General features: G+C 43.8%; 2 protein-coding genes across 6 annotated transcripts in view; one reads left to right on the plus strand and one right to left on the minus strand.

Moving 5' to 3' along the window:
* The first annotated feature begins 49 nt into the window (after positions 1-49).
* On the plus strand, positions 50-11,271 carry LOC114788546 (myosin-6-like). Its single transcript, XM_028977210.1, has 37 exons — positions 50-250; positions 337-480; positions 573-729; positions 816-843; positions 933-1,041; positions 1,131-1,223; positions 1,309-1,372; positions 1,459-1,557; positions 1,648-1,751; positions 2,062-2,200; positions 2,293-2,411; positions 2,495-2,644; positions 3,065-3,235; positions 3,312-3,621; positions 3,711-3,790; positions 3,865-4,070; positions 5,232-5,355; positions 5,506-5,642; positions 5,720-5,975; positions 6,066-6,308; positions 6,385-6,561; positions 6,634-6,779; positions 7,039-7,129; positions 7,214-7,603; positions 7,666-7,792; positions 7,871-7,989; positions 8,230-8,426; positions 8,644-8,827; positions 8,918-9,083; positions 9,167-9,291; positions 9,378-9,686; positions 9,784-9,987; positions 10,063-10,359; positions 10,461-10,565; positions 10,648-10,743; positions 10,825-10,959; positions 11,251-11,271. Exons 1-37 carry the CDS (start codon positions 50-52, stop codon positions 11,269-11,271), a joined length of 5,823 nt encoding a protein of 1,940 aa, XP_028833043.1.
* Positions 11,272-12,645: 1,374 nt separating this feature from the next.
* map4l (microtubule associated protein 4 like) overlaps positions 12,646-21,914 on the minus strand; it is a 37,276-nt gene continuing 28,007 nt past the window's right edge. For 3 of the 5 annotated variants that reach the window (XM_028976479.1, XM_028976478.1, XM_028976475.1), the window contains 6 exons: positions 21,289-21,345; positions 18,715-18,807; positions 18,292-18,373; positions 18,103-18,203; positions 17,379-17,556; positions 12,646-16,972 (listed from right to left, as the gene is read on the minus strand). In XM_028976479.1, coding sequence (XP_028832312.1) covers positions 16,968-16,972; positions 17,379-17,556; positions 18,103-18,203; positions 18,292-18,373; positions 18,715-18,807; positions 21,289-21,345 — 516 coding nt within the window. In that variant the 3' untranslated portion in view covers positions 12,646-16,967. The remainder of the gene's footprint in view (positions 16,973-17,378; positions 17,557-18,102; positions 18,204-18,291; positions 18,374-18,714; positions 18,808-21,288; positions 21,346-21,914) is intronic. The other 2 variants (XM_028976476.1, XM_028976477.1) reach the window with 2 other exon arrangements.

Genomic DNA, 21,914 nt, shown 5'->3' on the forward strand with positions numbered 1-21,914 from the left:
TAGAAATCAATATAAAAAATGTGTATGTCGTGCTTTGGAAGGGTTAAACATGTCGGATGCTCAGATGAGGGAGTTTGGGGCGGCTGCTCCTTACTTACGGAAGTCAGACAGGGAGCGTCTGGAGGCGCAGACCCGTCCCTTCGACATGAAGAAAGAGTGCTTTGTCCCAGACCCTGAGGAGGAGTATGTGAAGGCTTCTGTCGTCAGTAAGGAAGGTGACAATGTCACAGTCCTAACTGCGAAAGGGAAGGTAGGACTTCAGTCGGAATGTTGTTAGGAAAGTGATACGACGCGTTTATTCTGGCATCATTTGTAATGACTGTTCTCCTTGATTAGTCCGTCACTGTGAAAGATGCAGATGTCCACCCTCAGAACCCTCCAAAGTTCGATAAAATTGAGGACATGGCGATGTTCACCTTCCTCCATGAACCGGCCGTGCTGTTCAACCTCAAAGAGCGTTACGCCGCATGGATGATCTACGTAGGTGCTCCTCACCCCCCAAAAAAACGACCATGAGCAGAATGTAAACTCCATTGTAAACCTCACTTGCCCTGATTCTCTACCCCACGCAGACCTATTCGGGGCTGTTCTGTGTCACCGTCAACCCCTATAAATGGTTGCCTGTCTACAACCAGGAGGTGGTGATTGCCTACAGGGGTAAGAAGAGGAGTGAAGCTCCACCACACATCTTCTCCATTTCTGATAACGCCTATCAGTATATGCTAACAGGTAATTATTATTATTATTATTTTTTTTTACATTGACTCCAGTTGCTGTATTAGCAAATCTTGATCTTGTCTCTCGCCCTCTCTTAGACAGAGAAAACCAGTCAGTCCTCATCACGTGAGTCTCTCCCCTTCTCCTTTTTCAGCAATAATGTGCATGAAAAGCCGGTACATTTACTTTTTACTTTTCAAAATGTCCGCCTTCAGTGGTGAATCCGGGGCTGGGAAGACAGTCAACACCAAGAGGGTCATTCAGTACTTTGCCAGCATTGCAGCCGGAGGGGCTTCTAAGAAGGATGCAGGCTGTGAGAAGAAGGTGCACATCCCACTAACGGAACACCACAAATGGTCCAGCAACAACATCTCATCACTGTAAAAGACGGTTTTCATGTGTTACAATCACAGGGTACCTTGGAGGATCAAATCATCCAGGCCAACCCTGCCCTGGAGGCCTTTGGCAATGCCAAGACCATCAGAAATGACAATTCGTCCAGATTTGTGAGTGTCGCTTTTCGGCAGTCTCGCTTTTTGGCACAGCTGTCTTCTCTGTCTTTGTAAAGCCAGACTTATCATTTGATTTCAGGGCAAATTCATTCGGATTCATTTCGGCGCCAGTGGAAAACTTGCCTCGGCTGACATTGAGACATGTGAGCATAATAAGGAGCGAAGTTCTCACGTAGGACAATGAAACGCTGCTACTTAAGAAAACTGATCTTCATTGTGTTTTTGCAAGACTTGCTGGAGAAGTCCCGTGTGACCTTTCAACTAAAGGCTGAAAGAGACTACCACATCTTCTACCAGATACTGTCCCAAAAAAAGCCTGAGCTGCTGGGTACGACCTGGAGAATGGGTGTTTTTGTTCCTGGCCTCGCATTGGTGGGCAGGAAAAAAATGACTCTTCTGTGCCCCCTTTCTATCTCAGAAATGCTGCTCATCACAAACAACCCGTATGACTACGCCTTCATCTCCCAAGGAGAGACCACCGTAGCTTCCATCAACGATGCTGAAGAGCTGTTGGCCACTGATGTGAGCAACACTGAACCTGCAGGCTACATACATTACCTACATACATCACCATAGGGTGGTAGTAGCCTAGTGGGTAACACACTCGCCTATGAACCAGAAGACCCGGGTTCGAATCCCACTTACTACCATTGTGTCCCTGAGCAAGACACTTAACCCTAAATTGCTCCAGGGAGACTGTCCCTGTAACTACTGATTGTAAGTCGCTCTGGATAAGGGCGTCTGATAAATGCTGTAAATGTAAATGTAAAATTACCTATTTTAATAAAGACATGGTGACAGCACAAGCCATTCCACGTTTCCTTGTCCACAGGAGGCCTTTGATGTCCTGGGCTTCACCCAGGATGAAAAGAGTGGAATCTACAAGCTGATCGGAGCCATAATGCACTACGGTAACATGAAGTTCAAGCAGAAGCAGCGTGAGGAGCAGGCCGAGGCTGACGGCACTGAGGGTGGGTGAGGGAATCTGGGAAGCGAAGTTTTTAGCTATCAAACAGCTGACATGTTTAATAAGATTCATCAGATGGTTCTTTAATCATTTCAGATGCTGACAAAGTGGCTTACCTCATGGGCTTAAACTCTGCTGACCTTATCAAAGGTCTGTGTCATCCAAGAGTCAAAGTGGGCAACGAGTGGGTCACCAAGGGCCAAAATGTCCAGCAGGTAAGCTACTGAATACTGATTCAGTATCCACTCTTTTTTAAATCTCCATAAGATGCAATTTATTCAGTCGGTCATGAATACAGGTGTATTACGCCATCGGTGCACTGGCCAAGTCGGTGTATGAGAAGATGTTCCTCTGGATGGTGGTGAGAATCAATCAGTCTCTGGACACCAAACAGCCTCGTCAGTACTTCATTGGAGTTCTGGACATCGCTGGATTTGAGATCTTTGACGTGAGTCTTCCCAACTAATTCTATATGTACAGAAAAAATGCGACAGTCCCTCTGGGGACACTAAGGGTTAAGTGCCTTGCTCAGGACACAATGGTAGTTAGTGGGGTTTGAACCTGGGACTTTGGGGTCTTCTGGTTCATGGTACCCACTAGGCTACTATCAGCCATATAACATTGGCTGGTACATTGGGTGGTAATAGCCTAGTGGGTAACACACTCGCCTATGAACCAGAAGACCCAGGTTCGAATCCCACTTACTACCATTGTGTCCCTGAGCAAGACACTTAACCCTAAGTTGCTCCAGGGAGACTGTCCCTGTAACTACTGATTTTAAGTCGCTCTGGATAAGGGCGTCTGATAAATGCTGTAAATGTAAATGTAAATTTCCATTTAATATTTGTACTCCCATTATATGTTCCAGTTTAATACCTTTGAGCAACTCTGCATCAACTACACCAATGAGAAACTGCAGCAGTTTTTCAATCACCACATGTTCGTGCTGGAACAAGAGGAATACAAGAAGGAGGGAATTGAGTGGGAGTTCATCGACTTTGGCATGGACCTGCAGGCCTGCATCGATCTCATAGAAAAGGTCTGGGATGTGAATTGCATTTCTGTAAACAATGTATTCAGTACATTCACCCTTAACTGTCCCTTTTCATCTTCAGCCCATGGGTATCATGTCCATCCTCGAAGAGGAGTGCATGTTCCCCAAGGCCAGCGATGCCACCTTTAAAGCAAAGCTCTATGACAACCATCTGGGAAAATCCAACAACTTCCAGAAGCCAAGGATGATTAAGGGAAAACCAGAAGCTCACTTCTCACTCATCCACTATGCTGGCACTGTAGACTACAACATCAACAACTGGCTGGTGAAGAACAAGGATCCACTTAATGAAACCGTCGTTGGCCTTTATCAAAAATCTACTCTCAAGCTGCTGTCCATGCTTTTTGTTAACTATGCAGGAGCAGATTTAGGTACGTGAACACATTTGTATTTCTGTGATGCTGTTTGTCTTTCAGATAATGTAGAAGCAAACAAATCAATGTATTTTTTTCATTGAAAGCCCAAGATAATGGAAAGGGGGGTAAAGGTGGAAGCAAAAAGAAGGGTTCCTCCTTCCAGACAGTGTCTGCACTGCACAGGGTAACTGCACTTCATCATAATGTTTTGAACCTCCAATGTGTCAAACGAATCTGAAATTGGGTTCCTTTCCTCAGGAAAACCTCAACAAGCTGATGACCAACTTGAGGTCCACCCATCCCCACTTTGTACGCTGCCTCATCCCCAATGAGACCAAGACCCCTGGGGCCATGGACAACCCTCTGGTGATGCACCAGCTGCGCTGCAATGGCGTGCTGGAAGGCATCAGGATCTGCAGAAAGGGCTTCCCCAACCGGATCTTGTATGGAGATTTCAAACAGAGGTGCTTCCAGTAATACTCTATGTTGATGTTCATTATTTTGGCTTGGAAAGCCATTTACTTCTATATCTTCTTTTTCTTCTTATTTTTATTATTATTATTTTCTGGAAATTTTATAATATGTATGTTTTAAAAAGTTTTATCCAAACTTCACATGTCTATCCAGCCCAGAAGTGTGCTTTTTAATGTGATTTTATGACTGCGTGCCACACCCACTTTTCCGAGCGACTTTTCCAATAGAAATAACTTGGGACCACTTTTCGACACAATTTTTAACATAGACACCCGAAACTCAATATACCGCATCTCCAAGACCCCCTCTTTGCTTTTGTTCACTTTTCTGTATGTAACCAATTCAACCTCATTTACACCTTTTTCCACCCCCCCCCCCCCTCCACTCCTCATTGTCATCCCTCCATCTTCACATTCACCCACATGGATTTTATAGAGCAACTTTCAGCCTTTCAACCACCACATATTTCACATATTAAAAGAATTTAACCAATTCAACCACATTTAACCTCCTTCTGATCTTTACCCTGGTCACATTTTCAGTCTTACAACTAAGACAATTGACAAAACATCCCTAAATTGAACCTTGACACATTGTGTCCACACCCCGTTAGAATTTTTGATATTAGCATGCTAAAATGCTCCTTTGTGGGGCAGTGGTGACCTAGCGGGGAAGGAAGCAGACCTGTAATCTGAAGGTTGCTGGTTCAAGTCCCTAAACTGCCAAGTAGTCACTGAGGTGCCACTGATCAAAGCACCGTCCCTACACACTGCTCCCCGGGTGCCTGTCATGGCTGTCCACTGCTTACTAAGGGTAATGGATTAAAAGTAGAAGACACATTTGGTTGGGCTGTGTTTCACAATGACAATCACTTCACTTTTGATCATGGTCCAAACGTCACCAAATTTCTTGGGACGAATTGTGTTAATATGCAAATTAAAGCCCAATTAATCTCAATTTGACCAATTTCACAAATTAAATAATTTAACAATGGTTTCACTCTTCCCTTCATCCTTTCATCACCTTGATTTTTAACCTTTCATTGCTTTCCAAGCCAAAATCAAAGTTTGTTCACAAACCTCCCTTTTGTAGTTGTCATTATTCTTTTCTAAACCATTGTGACATTATACAGAATGCATTGTTTATCGCAGATACCGTATCCTGAATCCTGCAGCCATTCCTGAGGGGCAATTCATAGACAGCAAAAAAGGAGCTGAGAAATTGCTTGGTTCCCTTGACATTGATCATAATCAGTACAAGTTTGGACACACAAAGGTGAATAATAGAGAATCAAGAGCTCATAGTTGTTATTAACGTAAAATGTTGGTAGAAAAATATACATAGAAAATTATACAGTGGGAATTATATAAGAATCTATGCATCCGGAATTTGAAAGAACTTGATGTCTCCTTTTTCACGATGTAGGTCTTCTTCAAGGCTGGTCTACTGGGTCAACTGGAAGAAATGAGAGATGACAGATTATCACTTATTATCACCGGAATACAGTCTAGATCACGGGGCCTTCTTGCAAGGCTTGAGTATCAAAAGATTGTAGAGCGCAGGTAGGAATATTTTTAGAACTCTCTTGCTTTAGGTTCCTTTGGACAAAAACTGAATAGTTGGTTTCCCATTTACACAGGGATGCGCTGCTTGTCATCCAGTGGAATGTCCGCGCCTTCATGGGAGTTAAAAATTGGCCCTGGATGAAGCTTTACTTTAAGATCAAACCCCTGCTGAGATCGGCTGAAGCTGAAAAGGAGATGGCCAACATGAAGGAAGAGTTCTTGAAGCTGAAAGAGGCTTATGCCAAATCTGAGAGTCGAAGGAAGGAGCTGGAAGAGAAGATGGTCTCTCTTCTCCAAGAGAAGAATGACCTCCAGCTTCAAGTCCAAGCAGTAAGTTCTCTTTAAAAGCTACAGCAGCCAAAGGACTTTTACCACAGCAATATATTTCAAGATTAAATAATATTGAAAATTTCCAAACAGGAACAAGATAATCTTTGTGATGCCGAAGAGCGATGTGACCAACTGATAAAACATAAGATCCAGATGGAGGCCAAAATCAAAGAGCTGACAGAGAGACTGGAGGATGAGGAGGAAATGAATGCAGAGATGACAGCGAAGAAGAGGAAGCTGGAGGACGAGTGCTCAGAGTTGAAGAAGGACATTGATGACTTAGAGCTCACCCTGGCTAAAGTGGAGAAAGAAAAACATGCCACTGAGAACAAGGTGGCTATTTGCTGAAATTAAATTCTAATCAGCTGTTCATATATCAATCAATGAATATTCTTTCTTGCACCATCAGGTGAAGAACCTCACCGAGGAGATGGCAGCTCTGGATGAAATCATTGCCAAATTGACGAAGGAGAAGAAAGCTCTACAGGAAGCTCATCAACAAACATTGGATGACCTACAGAGTGAGGAGGACAAAGTCAACACTCTGACCAAAGCCAAGGCCAAGCTGGAGCAGCAAGTGGATGATGTGAGTATTATAGATGTTTACAAAAAGGAAAATTGGGATTGGTAGCCAATAACTTTTACAATCTTTGTTAAGCTTGAAGGCTCGCTGGAGCAAGAGAAGAAAGTAAGGCTGGACCTTGAAAGAGCCAAGAGGAAGCTGGAGGGTGACTTAAAATTAATCCAGGAGAGCCTAATGGACTTGGAGAATGATAAACAGCAAATGGAAGAGCGTCTTAAAAAGTAATTTTGTTATATATTGTTGCAGGTATATAGATTTATGGGTAAAGGGTGGTAGTAGCCTAGTGGGTAACACACTCGCCTATGAACCAGAAGACCCGGGTTTGAATCCCACTTACTACCATTGTGTCCCTGAGCAAGACACTTAACCCTGAGTTGCTCCAGGGGGGACTGTCCCTGTAAGTCGCTCTGGATAAGGGCGTCTGATAAGTGCTGTAAATGTAAATGTGAATGATTGGATGTATTTGTATTTGGTGTGCAGAAAGGACTTTGAGATTAGCCAGCTGAATAGTAAGATTGAAGATGAGCAGACAATCAGCATACAGCTCCAGAAGAAAATGAAAGAGCTTCAGGTAAAAAAAAAAAAAACAAATGAAACAAATTCATAGTAAAAAGCAGAATTTCAGACACTGACCTGCCTTTCCACTTCATGATAGGCCCGCATTGAAGAGCTGGAGGAAGAGCTCGAGGCGGAGCGAGCTGCCAGAGCCAAGGTGGAGAAACAAAGATCTGATCTGGCCAGAGAGCTGGAGGAGATCAGCGAGCGTCTGGAGGAAGCCGGCGGAGCCACAGCTGCCCAGATCGAGATGAACAAGAAGAGGGAGGCTGAGTTCCAGAAACTGCGCAGAGATCTTGAGGAGGCCACCCTGCAGCACGAGGCCATGGCTGCTACGCTAAGGAAGAAACAAGCCGACAGTGTGTCTGACCTGGGAGAGCAGATAGACAACCTGCAGAGGGTCAAGCAGAAACTGGAGAAGGAGAAGAGTGAGCTTAGACTCGAGCTGGATGATGTGGTCTCCAGCATGGAACACATTCTGAAGAATAAGGTATGGAACTAATGTTGATTAAGGCTATAAACATCTTAACAATCCCCATCTTTCTTTTTTAGGCGACGCTAGAGAAAGCCAACAGGACATTAGAAGATCAAATGAATGAGTACAGGTCAAAATTTGAGGAAGGACAACGCATTATTAATGATTTCACCATGCAGAAGGCCAAACTGCAGAGTGAGAATGGTAAGCAAGTTCATACAGTCCTTCTTTTCCAATCATTTTTGCAACAACAACATCATTTTAGGCTGGAAAAATCCACAGGTGAACTGTCCAGACAGCTGGAGGAAAAAGACTCTCTAGTGTCTCAGCTAACAAGAAGCAAGCAGTCGTACACCCAGCAAACTGAAGACCTGAAAAGACAGCTGGAAGAGGAAATGAAGGTAACATAATCACTCAGCATATTATCTATAACACTGGGGCCACTGAAGCATTGTGACACTTTGTGCAATGTCCTGCTGTGAAGTCCTGCCTTCGTGTGGATGTTATTTTCATGGTTTTTAATGGTTTTCATGGTTGGCCCTCTTGCAAATAAATATCATGAATAGTTTGAGGGGCACAACTAATCTCAAGACCTAAACTGCTTAAACTGAGATACGCTGACTGGTACATTGCTCTTCTAGGCCAAGAATGCTCTTGCGCATGCTGTGCAGTCTGCTCGTCATGACTCAGATCTGCTCAGAGAGCAGTACGAAGAGGAGCAGGAGGCCAAAGCAGAGCTGCAGCGCTGTCTGTCCAAGGCCCATTCTGAGGTGGCTCAGTGGAGAACCAAGTACGAGACTGATGCCATCCAGAGGACTGAGGAACTCGAGGAAGCAAAGTAAGACATATGTGACATGTGCCTGTCAAGGAATACACATGGTTCTGACAGATAAAGTTTTTGTTTGCATTATGTTTCATCTAAAATATAAGATGAGCAAAATGTTTTTCTGCTGGCTAATCAATCTTCTGCAAATGGTTCATGAGATCATGTGAGCTGGTTTATGGCATGTTAAATGCACAAAAAGAAGATATTTCTTCCATACTCAACTTTTCAGGAAGAAGCTGGCTCAGCGCTTGCAGGAAACTGAGGAAGCTGTGGAAGCTGTGAATGCTAAATGCTCTTCACTGGAGAAGACCAAGCACAGACTCCAGAATGAGATTGAAGATCTCATGGTGGACATAGAAAGGGCCAATGCAGCTGCTGCCGCCCTGGACAAGAAGCAAAGAAACTTTGACAAGGTATTGAATAATCCCCTCGGCACCCATAGTTATCCAGAAGCAACTACAGAACAAAAAAAAACACAAAAGATGCTATAACAAACATTCCAGGTCCTGGCTGAGTGGAAGCAGAAGTATGAGGAGTCTCAGACAGAGCTGGAGGGCTCCCAGAAGGAGGCCAGGGCACTGAGCACAGAACTCTTCAAACTGAAGAACTCATACGAGGAATCTTTGGAACACCTGGAGACGATGAAGAGGGAGAACAAAAACCTTCAAGGTGACCCCTTAATTTTGCTAAAGTCATGATGAGCCATCAATGTAGAAACTTTCTAAAACAGGCAATGACTCTGTGATCTGTAGAGGAGATCTCTGACCTTTCTGAGCAACTTGCTGAGGGAGGAAAAAATGTCCATGAGTTGGAGAAAATTAGAAAGCAGTTGGAGCAAGAGAAGAGCGAGATCCAGTCCTCTCTGGAAGAAGCAGAAGTAAGTGTAGTAAATGTGATATTTGGGATGTTATTGAGATATTTGAAGAATAGGTTTTTACCTGAGTTGACCTGTACTGTGTTCAGGCTTCTTTAGAGCATGAAGAAGGTAAAATATTAAGGACCCAGCTCGAGTTCAACCAAGTTAAGGCTGACATTGAGCGCAAGTTGGCTGAAAAGGACGAGGAGATGGAGCAGTGTAAGAGGAACATGCAGAGGACCATTGATACCCTCCAAAGCTCACTGGAGTCAGAGACCCGAAGCAGGAACGAGGCCCTCAGGATAAAGAAAAAAATGGAAGGAGACCTTAATGAGATGGAGATTCAGCTCAGTCAGGCCAACAGACAGGCAGCTGAGGCCCAAAAGCAGCTGAAGGTTGTCCAGGCCCATCTGAAGGTAAATGGCCCAAACACATGCTTACTTTCTGACTTGGGGCATTGGAGTTTGAAACAACCTGTTTTTGAGTTCCATCTTTTCCCATCTTCACCGCCAGGATGCCCAGCTGCAGTTAGATGATTCTTTAAGGTCCAACGATGACCTGAAAGAGAACGTTGCCATTGTGGAGCGACGTAATAATCTGCTCCAGGCAGAACTGGAAGAGCTGAGGACCACGCTGGAGCAAACCGAGCGGGGCCGCAAGCTTGCTGAGCAAGAGTTGCTGGACATCAGTGAGAGGGTGCAGCTGCTGCACTCCCAGGTTGGTGGAATACTGGACGTGCGATGCCAGCCCAATCTCACTCCATAGCTATGCTAACAATCCTTGATTTAACAGAACACCAGTCTCCTGAACCAGAAGAAGAAACTGGAGGGTGACATTTCCCAGCTTCAGACCGAGGTGGAGGAGGCAGTGCAGGAGTGCAGAAACGCCGAGGAGAAGGCCAAGAAGGCCATCACCGATGCTGCCATGATGGCGGAGGAGCTGAAGAAGGAGCAGGACACCAGCGCCCACCTGGAGCGCATGAAGAAGAACATGGAGCAGACCATCAAGGACCTGCAGCACCGTCTGGATGAAGCAGAGCAGATTGCCATGAAGGGAGGCAAGAAGCAGCTTCAGAAGCTGGAGGCCAGGGTGAGCATTTCATTTTTAAGCAGGTCACTGTACATTTGCCATATGTAATGGGGACACTGTTGTCACGGGTGAAGTTATAAAATTGTTCATGTATTGGACAGGTTAGAGAATTAGAAAATGAGCTTGAATCTGAGCAGAAGAAGGGCAGCGAAGCCGTCAAAGGAATCCGAAAATATGAACGACGGATCAAGGAGCTCACCTACCAGGTATTTTGTTTCTGCAGCCAAGATGTTAATCCATTCGCATGACTGCATAATTTATTGATTTCATTGATGAATCTACTGCTAGACTGAAGAGGACCGCAAGAACCTGGGCCGGCTTCAGGACCTGGTGGACAAACTGCAGCTGAAGGTCAAAGCCTATAAGAGAGCTGCAGAAGAGGCTGTAAGTAGGAGGTTCTGGTTCACGGCAATTGCGTGTTATGTTGCAGGGGTTTTCAAGCACTAAACGTTTACATTGGCACAGGAGGAACAAGCCAACACCAATATGGGCAAGTTCCGCAAGCTGCAGCACGAATTGGACGAGGCCGAGGAGCGAGCGGACATCGCAGAGTCTCAGGTCAACAAGCTGCGAGCAAAGAGTCGCGACGTGGGTTCCAAGGTCAGTAACTGTGTCTTTGTGTTCATGCAATGAAGAGTGCATAGAGTATATATATGAATCAGTGGATATGTGAATATCAAAAGAGGTTTGAGGAAGGTTCAGCGTTTTAAGTGTTAATGTGAGTGAGGCAGTTAATGGCCCATTAATGCCATGCAGTTGTCATCTACATCTCATTAGCTCTGATCGCCCTCATGTCAAGAACAAGGCTTTTGAAATGACACAATTAAGTAAAAAAAAATGTTAATACACACCAAAATTCTCACTCTCATCAATGTTTTTCTTTCATCTCAGAAAGGGCATGATGAAGAGTGAAGCCTGCCTTGATGAAGCTGCCTGCATGTATTTCAATAGAATTTTCCGTCTTTTAATTTCTTGAATGAATAAAACTACTGCATATAACCCGTGTTGGGTATTTTAATATTGCCAAGAGGACACCGTGTACCTATAACAACTTCAATGGGGTTAACTGGGAGGCATCCAGTGGTCATGCTGGTGAGGCTCAGACAGCTGGGACTGGGACAGTGTGGCAGGAGCCTGCTGAGTGAATAATATATGGCAAACAAGGGGACAGGAAAGGGCAGGAGGATCTGATGATCTCACCAGCACACCATAAACTTCAGTTCACCCCCAGATGATCACGTCATATCTATACAAATAGATGCATTAGTTCATAAAGTGAAAAACATATTACACACATGTGCATTTCCGTGGTTCATGTACATAAAGCTATTTTCTTCTGTCATGGATTACCATGCTATCAGTGACCTTGCATGAGTCCTGTGAACATTCAAGCCTTATGGAACATTATATGAATATACTTTGTCATTTCATGTGTGTGAGCAGTAATGTAATGCCAGATGTTGTTTAATAATTTACCAGTAAGAGGATCTGACTGAGGTACGTCTTCCCCAACCTTCTGCAAAATGAACCACCACCAGATGGCACCATTACAGCATTTCAGTGCAACCTACTCCTGAAGAGCTGGCCCTGACCATGCTTGTCTCCTGCAATAGATCCCTATTAATCACTAAGCATACGCTGATTATGTTCTGATATTTTATTACTGCAATGGTCACTATTTTTCATGGAGCACTAGGCCCTAAAAAAGATAAAATGAGAAATTTTGTGAATATGACATTGATTTTAATCATCCAAAAGTGGTTGGAGATAATGGCAGTTGAGAGAATGAGTGCTATCAATCACCAGGCTCCTCCCATTTTGGTCTCAGTTTATAAAAATATAGTTTTTTGCCGACTTGCCTATTAACCAGAAGACCCAGGTTCAGCCATTGACCCATGTGCTACCATTGTGTCCCTCAGCAAGACACTTAACCCTGAGTGTCTCCCTACTGACTGAAAGACACTATGAGTAAGGGTTTCTGCATAATACCGTAAATGTAAATTAAATATAAGTATTTAAATGTATCATTAAAAATTGTGTTCTGGGTGACAGAATTACACACCAACAAAAACAGGACGCATGTTCTACTTATTCAAAATACAGATAACTATCAAGCAACTCTTCTGTTTTTTATCTATTTATGTAAATTCTGAGTACATTTTACCTAATACACGTGAACAAGGATAAAAATTGTGCCCACTGTGACACAAGCATGTAGCAAGATTCCCACAATGCATCGGGATTTCAAGAATGAAAGAGACAAGAATGAAAACAAGCATGAAAATGTGTATTTTTAAGCTGTCTTTTTATTTTATGATTAATATTCACATCACTTGTTAACAATTAATCACAATGAACATACTGTCCATACCAAAAGGGGTGGGGAGGGGGATGATACAACTCAGATAAGATGGGGAGACAATGAACCCAATCTACAACTGATGTCTACAGCCCATTGTCCACTGCATGCTCTGACGGTGTGTTGAAATAGCGAGTACACACGGATGGTGCCTGAAGAGCAGACACGCACAGCTAGGGGGCGCTTTGTTTGTATACTGGAGCGCTCTACCTACTGTAACACATGCCACAAGACAACTACTGTTAGTCTCTTATCAAGGTGCGGGATGGACATTCACAGGCATTGTGTAAGTAGCAACGCGTGGAAGGGAGCATCATTCCAGTGGTCGACCTATGACCTCTAAAGAACGTCTCTCATCTCCCTGTTACCTCTACTCACTTTCACACTGGGCACATATTTATATAAGACCCCCTACTAGGGCTGGGCGATTATATGACTGCAATAAATTCAGATTAGTGAAAGAGAATCTCACACCGCTGCTGGGGTTTCCATCACACTCTCTTATTTGTCTTACAGCATCTTAAAATGATCGTATTTTGGAGAAAACGATCTGCTTCAATAACACATATTATCAGAGACTGTGCATAGACTGTACAGAAAGTTTGTAAAAACCATGTCTGGGCAGAACAGCTACCTGTGTGGAGTGCAGTATGAGTCCCTATACTTAACAAACTAGAATATCATTTACATGTTGCCATTGCAACATGTAAATGATATTTACTCTTAGTGCTAGCTGCAGGCTTTAACATGTCTAACTGATGGCGATGGTGTAAATGTTTACTCTTCGCATCTTCTGTAATTGCCATGCAAATCCACACTTAAACCACGCAAGGTACATCACAGGTGTCAAACTCAATTGTGCAAGGGGTCAAAACGTATCGGACTGCGTTCGGCAAGGCAGCTGAAGCACTGCATTATGAAACCGGTAGTTTGTGTGTTATCAACGCTTCGTTAGCATGATAATAGATCTATATTAAATGATCTCGCAAGCCAGATGTAATTGTACGTCACGCCATGGGTCACAAGTTTATTACCTATGTGTTACATTGTGCATTCATTGGCTGCACGTGAGATGACTGCACATAAACAAGTATGTCTGTGCAGCCAAATGAAAACAGAAATCTGTACCTTACTGTGCTAATGAAATAACTTAGCCATTAAATGAAAGGGCAAAATTTCCATACATTATGAGATTTTTGGAATTATTAATATTACAGAAAAGATCATACAATACGATAATTATCATATAAATGCAATAATTATCGTACTTTTGACAACATGAGCAGGACTGGGGCAGATGACTAACTCTGCCCACAGCCTATTGCCGTGTGCATTTAAAGGCGTATTACCAATATATACGACTGTTACACACACAGGGATCACAGTTGCAGAAATTAATAGTCGTTTCTCGCTGGCAACAAGCATTGTTCAGTCATGAAACTCCCACAATTCAGTTTTGTGGCAATGGTTATGAGTTCAATAATACAAACAGAAATATTGTGCTGAATATTGTAAAAGCATGTTATTTACACTGATGTCCTTTGTCATGGTGTTGTGTAGATAGTGAATCCACAAAGCTTTGCAATCTCATCTCTCTGTGTACTTGTTAATGAGATGAGATGACAATGAAGTTGACTTTGGAATTTCACTATGAAATTAAAATAGGTGCATGTGTGTTCCTGGATTTTTCTATATTTATCTTGTCTTTCTTATATATATATATGAGAGAGAGAGAGAGAGAGAGTAATTAACATATTGCCATATCGCCCAGCCCTACCCCCTATACAGACAAGAGAAAGAAAGTTCTGCCTGGTGTAAAACAGCGGTCAGAGGACTTTAAAACACGTTTTTTTGTTTTCCAGCGACATCATTCGTCATGCAAACTGGAATTGAGCCCAACGCAGCCAGCTAGAAAGGTGGCAAGCTTCCCTGGACGCCGGCACCTTACAGACATCCTTCCACATGCTGAATGAAAAACACACCTCTTTCATTTCACCTAGTTCAGTAAGTGAATAGTTGCGAATTTAAGAAAAAAAATACTGACACGTGTATATACTGTATATACACACACACTCGCATGTGTGTGTCAAGATTTTTTCCCCTTAATTCACAATATATATGCACTCCTTGCATCTTTAAATACATTGCATTTTTAAAAACATTCTTGTTCACCAGCCCTTTTTTAACAAAAAAAGGCAGATTAATTCGAATAAAGAAACACTGTCTAGACAAGAGTACATGAACGCACAGCCTTTCTACGAACTCCATGGAGGATTCGTGTGTTTTCCTTGCAACAGACACTGTGAGACGTACTACGTACAAACGGCTGGTTGGGAGATGGTCTGAAGGGTGCGAGCGCTGGTAAATCATCCATTAAGTGAAGATGTATGACAGTAATAAATGCACAGAGAGAGAGAGAGAGAGAGAGAGAGACCGACATGGACGCCTACTGACTCACCACCAGGGCGACTAAAGACAGGACGGCTGAGCAAAAGCGCACACACACCCTAGACTAGCAAGCATTCGGGGGCGTGTACTAAAACGAGCGCGCCTACTACTCCGCGTTACAAAAAATGTGCCACAGATATTACATTTCAGAACTTCTCAAACCCATTTGAATCTCCAGGACTACGATCCAGTGTCCAGCCAGGTGTTCACAAGTTTTGTTTGTTATAAAGTGCTTTTAAAGTCATTATTCATTGCTTAGCTTACTGAGAGTTGTGTACGTCCTACATAATTGGCCAAGATCAATTTGCTCTGGGAAACTCTTTCCAATTGAACACCATAGTTTTATTTTGAACTGGAAAGTGCTACAGCTTTTCGCGATGAATATACTGAGACAGAACCCGTGAAAAAAGGCTTGATGCTCCTCTCTGAAACCTCGACACTGTGTCACCGATCAACGTGTGTGTATATATTTATAATTATGCATACATATTAAAGAAAAAAGGCCACGCAGTGCCGTTCAACAAATTCAACAGGACGATTACACTACACCTTCGACGATTCCCAATTCATAATAAATAATACATGTCCCACTCTAGTCTGACTCCGCCCATGACAAATGAGAAAAATGACTGTAGCGGCGTCTCCCGTTCACCCTGTCTTTTACCGAGACAGATAGCATCAGTGGGTCTTTTCTAAGTAAGGTACACTGTCTACTGTATTACAGTACTTTATAAAGACTACAGTTGCGACATATCTCCACCCACTGTCCTACCACATGCCCTAAACGGACAAGCCCAGACCGCTGCATTGCTTCAAGAGAAATGGAATAGTGATAGAACGATAGAATGTTACAGTGATTTACGCAAAAAAAAAAAAAAAACACAATACAGAATTCATTCTCTCTTTTTTTTTTTATAAATGTAAATCTCCTACTGTTCAAACAGCCTACGGTTTTCTAACGGGTGACAGGAATGTTCCCAGGGATGCAGAGGGGCTTTCCACCTATGTGAAGAATAAAGATGGTGGAAGATAAAGGTGTGTGTTTGTGTGTGTGTGTGTGTGTGTGTGTGTGTCAGGGCCAGAGGGAAAGGCTGGGTAAGTCTCGTTGGGTCGGGGTTTACTGACAACCCCCTACATGCTCACATTAAAGGGTGCATCGCTAGTGGCCATGACACGATGTAACAAGCCACATCTCTGATGAATTCTGGGGTCTCCTCAGAAGGAGGAACGTTGCTGGAGAGGCAGATTCAGACACAGTGGCCGTGCTCCGATCGGTGGAGGTCTGGCTAAAGGTCTGTGTGGCTGATTTAATCGGAGCAGGTAGGATAAATACACAGTTTCAACAGAACAAGTGCAACCAGACTATGACCAGAGGGCCTCGACCTCCATGCCAACCCATCACAGCAGACAAGGCCGGACCCTCATTTCACCCCAAGCTTCAGCAGAAGAGATCAGAGCACAAGGAGAGAGTCTGGAGGACGAGATACAAGACAGTGTGTGTGTGTGTGTGTGTGTGTGTGTGTGTGGAACAACAGCAGTAGTTAAAACACGTGTTGGGATTCCTTATCCTGCTAGTGCGCTAGTTTGTCCCGGTCGTGTGGTAAAAGGTGCGGGTTGGGCACGGTCACATGTGGGGGAGAGGGAGGTGACGGACCCCAGAGATCCACTGAGAGATGCTGTGATGGCGGTGGGGATGAGGGCGGGGCGGCTTCCGCTCGGTGGGGAGGGAGACTGGTGGATGATGACGGCGCCGTAGTCCCTGCGAGCTCGTGCGCTCCCGTGAAAGCTCAACCTGTACAACTCAGTCTGCCGGAAAACAGCAACAGAGGAGAGAAAAAGGGAGAGAAAGAAGAGACCCTTCTTACAGCATATGTAAACATCAGTTTTAGGGAAACACCTAATCCATTACAGAAAATCACGGGTCTAGCACCCCTGCTGGCTGGCTGCAGAACAGATAAAAAAAAACTAAATGATCTAATCTGTCTTTCTATCCTACTATATCATAAAGATGTGATTACCCTTGCGAATGAAGTGGGTGGAGCTACAAAATGACAGGGTCTACCTAGCATTAACCCTGCATTAACCCTCTGTTTCCACCCAACTCATTTTTATTAGTACAAGGAAGTATCAGGGAGCCGATGTCAGCCCCAACATGAGCACAACCCATGAGTTGACCTGCAGGCAGAGCATGTGTGACCCAGGTGTCACTCACTTGTCCCAGGAATGCGTTTATCCAGACCTTGTATGGGGTCTCGGAGCCCGTCGCCCACAGACGGCATTGGGTTAGGGGTGTGGGTGCTTTCCTTCAGCCCGTTCTCCTTGGGCCCACTGGCTGGCGCCACTGCAGGAATCCCGGGTGGGGAGGGGCTTTCCCCCACGTTCTCTGGAGTCTGAAAAAGGAGCAGTTCAACATTTTTGACCCTCTCTTACATTTACATTTACAGCATTTATCAGACGCCCTTATCGAGAGCGACTTACAATCAGTAGTTACAGGGACAGTCTCCCTGGAGACACTCAGGGTTAAGTGTCTTGCTCTTGAATTGCATAATTGTCAATATGCAAAAGAAAACATGCATATTTTTGTACTTAAATGCTTTAAAAAGCAAACATGCTGAATGCTCTCCTTAAATCAGGGCCACCCGGGATGATAGTTAACTATTTTCAACCATTATGCTACGTCGTCAATATTTTACGCCATCCTGCCCCAGACTTGGCACCAGCACCAAGAAACGCACTGTTCGCAATGCATCACATGGCTGGTTTTTGCTGCGTCATTAGCGGTTCTGGATAAATAGACTGCCTTCTAGTGGACAAAACAAAAACCCAACAAACTCTCCATATTTAAAAATGATTCGTTTTATAAAATATTTTGGCAACAATATGCATCTAAAACAATGTAAATATGAGGATTTTCTAAGGACAGTTGGACTCTTTACCTTACCACCTTCTGTTTCTTCTCCCACCTTGTCCAATGACCCAATTTTGGACTTGGCTTTGACGTTCATCTTGTGGGACTCGATCTTCACGTCACCACCCCCTGTGGAAGACGGTCCAATCACGCAGTTAGAAGACCCATGGTACGGTAGCGTACGGCAGCCATACGCACTCCTGTTAAAAGCCCCTACCCGGCTTGTGCTTGATGTTGTCCTTGGAGCCGCACTTTGACGTCACTTTGCTCAGGTCGACTTTCTTGTTAAGAATCTGAACCTGAAACCAAGAAAATTATGGCTGAATAACCTACATTTTTAGTTCATCCTCGACAAATTAAACGCAATCTGAAAATCTGATTTTGTAGCTAAAGTGCTAATAAAATCAGGTTAGCCAAGCATGATGGTAAATTAGCACACATTATCTATCTAATCTAATGCATGACTCATAAAGGCAAATATTAACAGATAAGCACAGCAGACTCTGAATATAGTGGGATTTATCCAAATTTTGCTGCAACAATGAAACTGGCACACTGAATAAAGCCCACAATATTCTACCATGAACAGGGAATGCATTCATGGGCGGAGGTTAAATGCATCAGCGCTAGCTGGACTTACGTTCCCCCCACCAGGCACATGCTTGATATTGTCCCTGGAGCCACAGCGGGAGGTGATGTGGCTGAAGTCCAGCTTCTTATGAACTATCTGAACCTAAACACAGCACAGCAGAGGCGACGGGGTCACTACAGGAGCCTAAAGTTAGTGGGGCAAGGACACAGTGGCCAAAGAAATGGAAGTAAAGTTCAAATGAAGCACAATTAAAAAGCGCCATCACTGTAATCACCCTGCTAATGATCTTATGAAGTGTCACTGAGTGACAATACAAATCATGTCAGTTATTTTATTTCAAGTTATTTTATTTAGAATTGTATCGATGTCCCAATATTTATGGACATGACTGCACGTATCATCTGAATGACGCGTGAGACAGAAACTCACAAGGTGAATGATCATGATCAATTCACTATTTTTACAAGCCCAACCAAAGGAACTGTTCAAAAACGACAGTAAGGGCTGCGTTTGGAAAGGTTGCAGCTTGTTAGTGAGGGTAAGGCTTGAGTCGGCGCTGCCTCGCCGTCTGGGGTTGAGGGCAGAGCGGCGTATTTCTGAACCGCTGCCCCACGAAACACTTTAGCAGGATGATCACAGGGCAGGTGTGATGCATTGAGGGCCGATGCGATGGCATGCAGCCGATGCATTCATCAGGAGACCCAGTTAAAAACACTACAGAGGAGCTGTCAGTGGAGGCCTTTGGAAAGGGAGTCAAAAAAGGGTGTCAGTTCACAGCAACGTCTGACAGGCTTAACACAGTTAATGATTCGTTATTTTTCACACTGGACAGCACCTTAAAAGGGTGTTTGTGGGATGCTACCGTCATCAGGAGCGAAGGTGTGGCTTTGTGATGAGATAGGGTGATCCCACAAGTCCCACAATTCAAATAGTTGCATTGATATTTGTGATATTTGTATTAATAGTAAGATTTACATTTGAACAGATCTAAAGCATGTAACACAGTCAGGGGGAAGAAGGTCGTGAGTTCTCACAGAACAGTGCCGACAGAAACACACACTGGGTAGAACAACCGGCTTCATAGAAAACAACTCAACACTAGGACATGTTCAGAGACCAGTCACATGTTTCCCGGTGTACAGACAACAGCCATTGAATCAACAACAATATGTGAATTTACCCATTAATGAGCGAGTGAGAACGTCTGTGCTTCAGAGAGTAAAGTCATGTACAACAACGGTTACGTATATGCACATGAGTGAATTTCTTCATACTTGTAAGTGAGTGAGAGTAGTGTGAAGCACACTGGCCTATGAACCGGAAGACAACAAAGTCCCAGGCTCAAACCCCACTTACCACCATTGTGTCCCTGAGCAAGACAGCATTTATCAGACCAGCCATGGCCAGTCATGTTGTGGAGGTTTGTTAACTTTGGCATTACATTTACATTTATGGCATTTATCAGACGCCCTTATCCAGAGCGACTTACAATCAGTACAGGGACAGTCCCCCCGGAGCAATTTTAGGGTTAAGTGTCTTGCTCAGGGACACAGAGGTAGTAAGTGGGATTTGAACCTGGGTCTTCTGGTTCATAGGTGAGTGTGTTACCCACTAGGCTACTACCACCCTTAGACACTTAACACTTAAGTGTCTCCAGGGGGACTGTCCCTGTCACTACTGACTACTAAGTCCTTCTGGATAAGGGCGTCTGATAAATGCCATAAATGTAAATGTAATGCCTCAGTCAACAAACCTCCACAACATGACTGGCAATGACCCACGTCTACAACACCGTGCTTCAAACAAAAGTACCACAAAAAAGCAGAAACATGGAGAGGAGATCATTTGGGACATCGCACAAAGTGCTAGCACAGTGCATGGCTGTGTTTGTCTGTTTGTAGGTACATGTAAAAAACACATACACACACCAGGGTTTCTGCAGCTTTAAGGATGGTAAATTTAAGATCCTGCATCAACTACATTTGTCTAAGGGCCAGAGTTTTTCTTGGCAAACTCTCTTAGGGCTAGATGCTCTCATAAAATACTATATTAATTATACTATTAATATATTATTATTTCCTTCCATATATATTATTTATATATATATATATATTTTTAAGCATGTCAATGTTAATGGTCGCATACTACCTGCACATCCTGCAAGCTGCTCGGGGATGACTGCAATATTTTTGCTTTGTTATTTGTGAGTCATTTCTGGCACTTGCAAGGTGCAAATGATATTCTGGGCTGTTCAGTATAGGTAAAAATTGCATTACAAACTATAATATACCCATTCTATGATAATGTGTTATTGAAGCAGATTTTCTAAACAACACCAAAAAACATCTGTACATGTTTTTTCGCAAATTACGGTCATTTTAAGCTGTTGGTAAAATACTTCAAAATTTTGGATCTGGCAACATTTAATGCACAAATTTAATGCGCAAAAGTTTTTTTTTTGGATTTAAGGATTACTAGTCATTTTGGAAATTCCAATTTAAGATGAGAGAGTTTTATGGCTATTTAAGGAGCCACGGGAACCCTGACACACACACACATATATGAATGAGAGACAGAGTGTATGAGTGAATGGGTGGGGAGAGGGCGGTGGCTCAGACTCACTTTGCCTTGGCCGGTCTCTTTGGAGTGGGAGCCTTTTCCCAGAGCATCACTTGTCACCTGGGGAGACAACGACCCCCCCAGTCAGAAGGGAATGGCCAGGGCCCGGGGGGGCTTGGGGGGAAAGCAGGCTTTCAAGGGGAGGCAGCTGCCCTGAGCCCGTCATACCAAGCCTTATGGCACCAAGGCAGCTTCCACCCTATTTTGCTAACACAAGACTGCAGTTTGGGGGTGGGGGTGGAGTATGAAGAAAAAAATGTAGGGTATCTACTTCTACAGTTTAGGAAGGAAAAGTAGCCTGTGAAACGAAATGACAGCAGCTGAAGGTTTAAAGATGCTCCTCCCCTTTGTGGGAGAAACGTTCTAAGATAAAGATGCCTGGTTTACTTCATGTATGAGCATCAGCTGGAACAGAGCAGCTGGTAAAGCATTTATGAGGTGTGCAGGAGGGATGCAGCTGGTTATGAGACATTACTCATGTTTGGCAGAGATGGCTTGGTTAATGACTGATGTGCACGTGTGACACCTCTGGTGATTCAGAAATAAAAATGCAAATGAATATGCTCCTGAAAAAAGGACGCCCAGCACGCATGATGCGATGAGGCTATTAAATGTGACAGGCGGAGCCT

This window comes from Denticeps clupeoides, chromosome 4 (assembly GCF_900700375.1).
Source record: "Denticeps clupeoides chromosome 4, fDenClu1.1, whole genome shotgun sequence".
NCBI classification, from domain to species: Eukaryota; Metazoa; Chordata; class Actinopteri; order Clupeiformes; family Denticipitidae; genus Denticeps; species Denticeps clupeoides.

What these genes read in the sequence shown, in the direction of transcription:
- LOC114788546 (XM_028977210.1), top strand. Translation starts at nt 50, where the DNA reads ATGTCGGATGCTCAGATGAGGGAGTTTGGGGCGGCTGCTCCTTACTTA. An exon ending in CTCGGCTGACATTGAGACAT is followed by an intron (nt 1,373 to 1,458) that starts GTGAGCATAATA and finishes TGTTTTTGCAAG; the next exon opens with ACTTGCTGGAGAAGTCCCGT. An exon ending in GAGGAACTCGAGGAAGCAAA is followed by an intron (nt 8,427 to 8,643) that starts GTAAGACATATG and finishes TCAACTTTTCAG; the next exon opens with GAAGAAGCTGGCTCAGCGCT.